Genomic DNA, 3025 nt, shown 5'->3' with positions numbered 1-3025 from the left:
AAAACCCTAGCATCCCATCTGGAGTTGGATGGTACTCGCCGCCGCGCTCTTCCCACCACAGCATCCCGGGTTGGGACGAGGCTTCCCGCCGCTGCACCGGGATGAAACCCGGTGAGGAAGTCTGCCTCCCTTCACTAACATGACGAGGAACAAACCTCCGAAGGCTTTCAGGCGCTACACGGACATTTTTTAAAAGAAAAAAGACGCCCAAATGTGATGACCGCACCGAGCTCGGAACCATGTACGAGGCTGGCCGTGTCTGTCTCCAGCCTTGCGGATGACACTCGCACCGGTACCGGGCGGCTCCGGGTAGTGCTGTGAGAGACTTTGAGTTGGAAAAAAAAACAACAAAAACAAAACAAAAACAGCACAATATATAATATTTTAAGAACCCTTAAAGAAAACAAATGCCAACACAAATGGTATCCCATAAGGTGGTAGTCGCAATAATCTTATTAAATGTGTATATAGGTGTACAGTCTGTTTTTTACTTATTCGGCGGGGTTCTTTTAACGGGGTTGTTTGCTATGGCATTTTTAAATGGACCCAGATTGCTGGACTGGGCGAATTCACCTCCACATCTTCAGTTCAATAAGTACGTCCTGACGGGATACCGGCCAATCTCCTCGGTGCAAGACTGCATCAGAAGCCTGTTTTACCTGCACAATGAACTTGGGAACATATACACTCACGGTGAGTACAACAATTAACAATTAAACCCCCGAGTCAGCAGGTGAGGGTGTTTGTTCACCCACTCCAGTACAACAGGATCATGATGGGGAACAAAAAGTGGGATTTTTGTGTTTGTTTTTTGTTTTCTTGGTTTATAAAACACTCTATTCAATGTTTGTCCTTGTAGTAAGATACCTGTTAATCAATTAGAGAAAGTGATACACCTGTAAAAAGTGGTGGAAAGTAACAGTACATTTACAGTAATGCTTGAGTATTTATGTTATTTATACTTCTTCTCCACCTCATGTTAAAGGGAAACACTTCTGCTCATTATGGTTTTCACATCCTTTAATGATGAAACTACCCGACAGTTATATAATGTTTTAGTGCTGCAATTTAAGATTATAAGTGACTTATTATAAAAAAAGGATTTTAAAAAATGCCATTCACACCTTCCCCAGGTGATGTTTTGTTTTGATCTGATCAACAGTCCAAAACACGAAGATATTCAGTTTTCAGTGAATGTGACTAATGTGCGATAAGCAGCAATGTGAGAAGCTGAATGTGTTTCAACATTACTTTATTTACACCTTTACCTTTTTATTAGGTACTTTTACAACACTTTTACTTGTAATTCAGTAGTTTTTACGCTGTTTTATCGCTTTTTTTTAAAACTTCTGTTTGAAAAGTGGTAAAGAAATACAGCAGAACACAAAAGAGGAGAAGTTACAAGGTTGACCAACCGTTCCCTTCAAGTTCCCTCAGATCAGTGCTTGTTTGTTTGACTTTGTGAATTTAATATATACGTTTTCTAATTCCTTAAGCCACATGTCAAACGTTCGGGGACAGATTTCCAGAATTGTAGCTGCAGTTTTCTTTACAGCGTGGATAGAGAGCGGCCGCAGCTTCATACCCTGTTCTTCACTCTACCTGGCTCCACCACCCCAAATAGTGCAGTTAAAGGGGCAGAAGGAAAAATCCATATTAAAAAAACGTTAATAAATAACCCCAAAAAGTTGGTACCCTACGACAGAATTAGTGCGACAGAGTTCCCTGATCTTTTGAACATTTCACACAGAGGGGTGAAGTAACTTTGTAACCTAGTAGCAGCGGTAAGTGCAGTCGGTGCACAGCTTTGAATAGAGGAGTAAAGTATGCCAGTGCCTCTAGTATATGGTTCAATATCAAGAGACTGTCAAAAGCAGCACGATGAGCTTTTATTGAACACTTCCACCACCGCTCTTCTACCTGCTCTCAGTCACTTTGCCACAATCTTTAATTTAAATGTGTAGGTGTTGAGCAAAGAAAACCACATTTTCCTTTGATGAAACTGCCATACATTGTATGCGTGCCAAACTAAAGAGTGATATTTGATTATAAATTATAAACAAGCCTTAGGCCACATTTTTACCAGCTATGTCAAAACAAGTTTGACACGTTTGTCTGTTCAACTCAGCTGCACATAACGGATACTGCCAGGCTGTTTTCATCCGGTCCAAAATGTCACGGTTACACAACAATATGCCATTCTTTTAATAGGTTGGCGCAAGCCAAAATTAATTGCAGTAATGTGTTAATCTGTGCAGCCAGAGGTGAGACTGATGTGTCAGCTTGTTAGCAATCTTTTTTTTTTTTCAGACTGATATGATTAGACTGCCAATAGCATGTTGCCTTCCTCTTACTAACATCAAACACACCCTACAGCCGCAGAGAGTGCAGTACATAACCCGTGTGTTCACAGACAATCTTCCTCATTGTGAAGGTCATCATTTAATGGCACTCCAACTGTCAGCAGTCACAGAACAAACTGCAGAAGTGATCATCAGGGAAGTGGCCCTGGAAGTCTTTATTACACTCCAGTGACGTCGGCCGCGCACGTGACTTCAAATACACCCTTATTGCCTACGTAACAAAGTGCTGTTTAATCCTATGAGCTCTCAATTGTGCAAAATCAGAAGAAAAGATGCTGAGCTGTTCTTGTAACTCAGGTGCAACATGACTGGGTTTTTTTTCATTTAAGTTAAGTTTCATGAGCTGGTTTTGTTTTGCATATAAACTCAAAACATCCTGCCCGCGGATTAGCTCTCAGACACTTCACCGCGTTCATGCCGCGGCCCTTCGGAGGAGGCCCTCTCCACTGTATCCGACCCAGAGCGGGGCTGAGTGCGGCCGGTCGGCTCAGGACGAGTGGGGGGGGGGAGCAGAGATAACACACTTAAAATAGATGTGTTACAGTAGATGGCATTGTCTGTATCACCTGGCTGGGACAAACGCCTTGACATTGGGAAAGGCAGAGTGAGCAAAAAAAAAAGGGCAAGGGAGTGCAATATGCGTGCTGTGGAGTGATAAACGA

The 3025-nt window shown here is 42.3% G+C and overlaps 1 protein-coding gene across 1 annotated transcript in view; it reads left to right on the top strand.

Annotated features, from left to right (window-relative positions):
- Positions 1–3025, top strand: part of paqr4a (progestin and adipoQ receptor family member IVa) — a 5698-nt gene continuing 2673 nt past the window's right edge. The window contains exon 1 of the mRNA XM_035655104.1: positions 1–693. Within this exon, the coding sequence (XP_035510997.1) occupies positions 408–693 (286 nt within the window). The 5' untranslated portion in view covers positions 1–407. The remainder of the gene's footprint in view (positions 694–3025) is intronic.

This window comes from Morone saxatilis, unplaced genomic scaffold (genome assembly GCF_004916995.1).
Source record: "Morone saxatilis isolate NCDOM2014 unplaced genomic scaffold, NCSU_SB_2.0 Contig14, whole genome shotgun sequence".
Classification (NCBI taxonomy): Eukaryota; Metazoa; Chordata; class Actinopteri; family Moronidae; genus Morone; species Morone saxatilis.
Note: the sequence above shows the minus strand (reverse complement) of the source record. Positions and strands in the feature narration are given on the sequence as shown.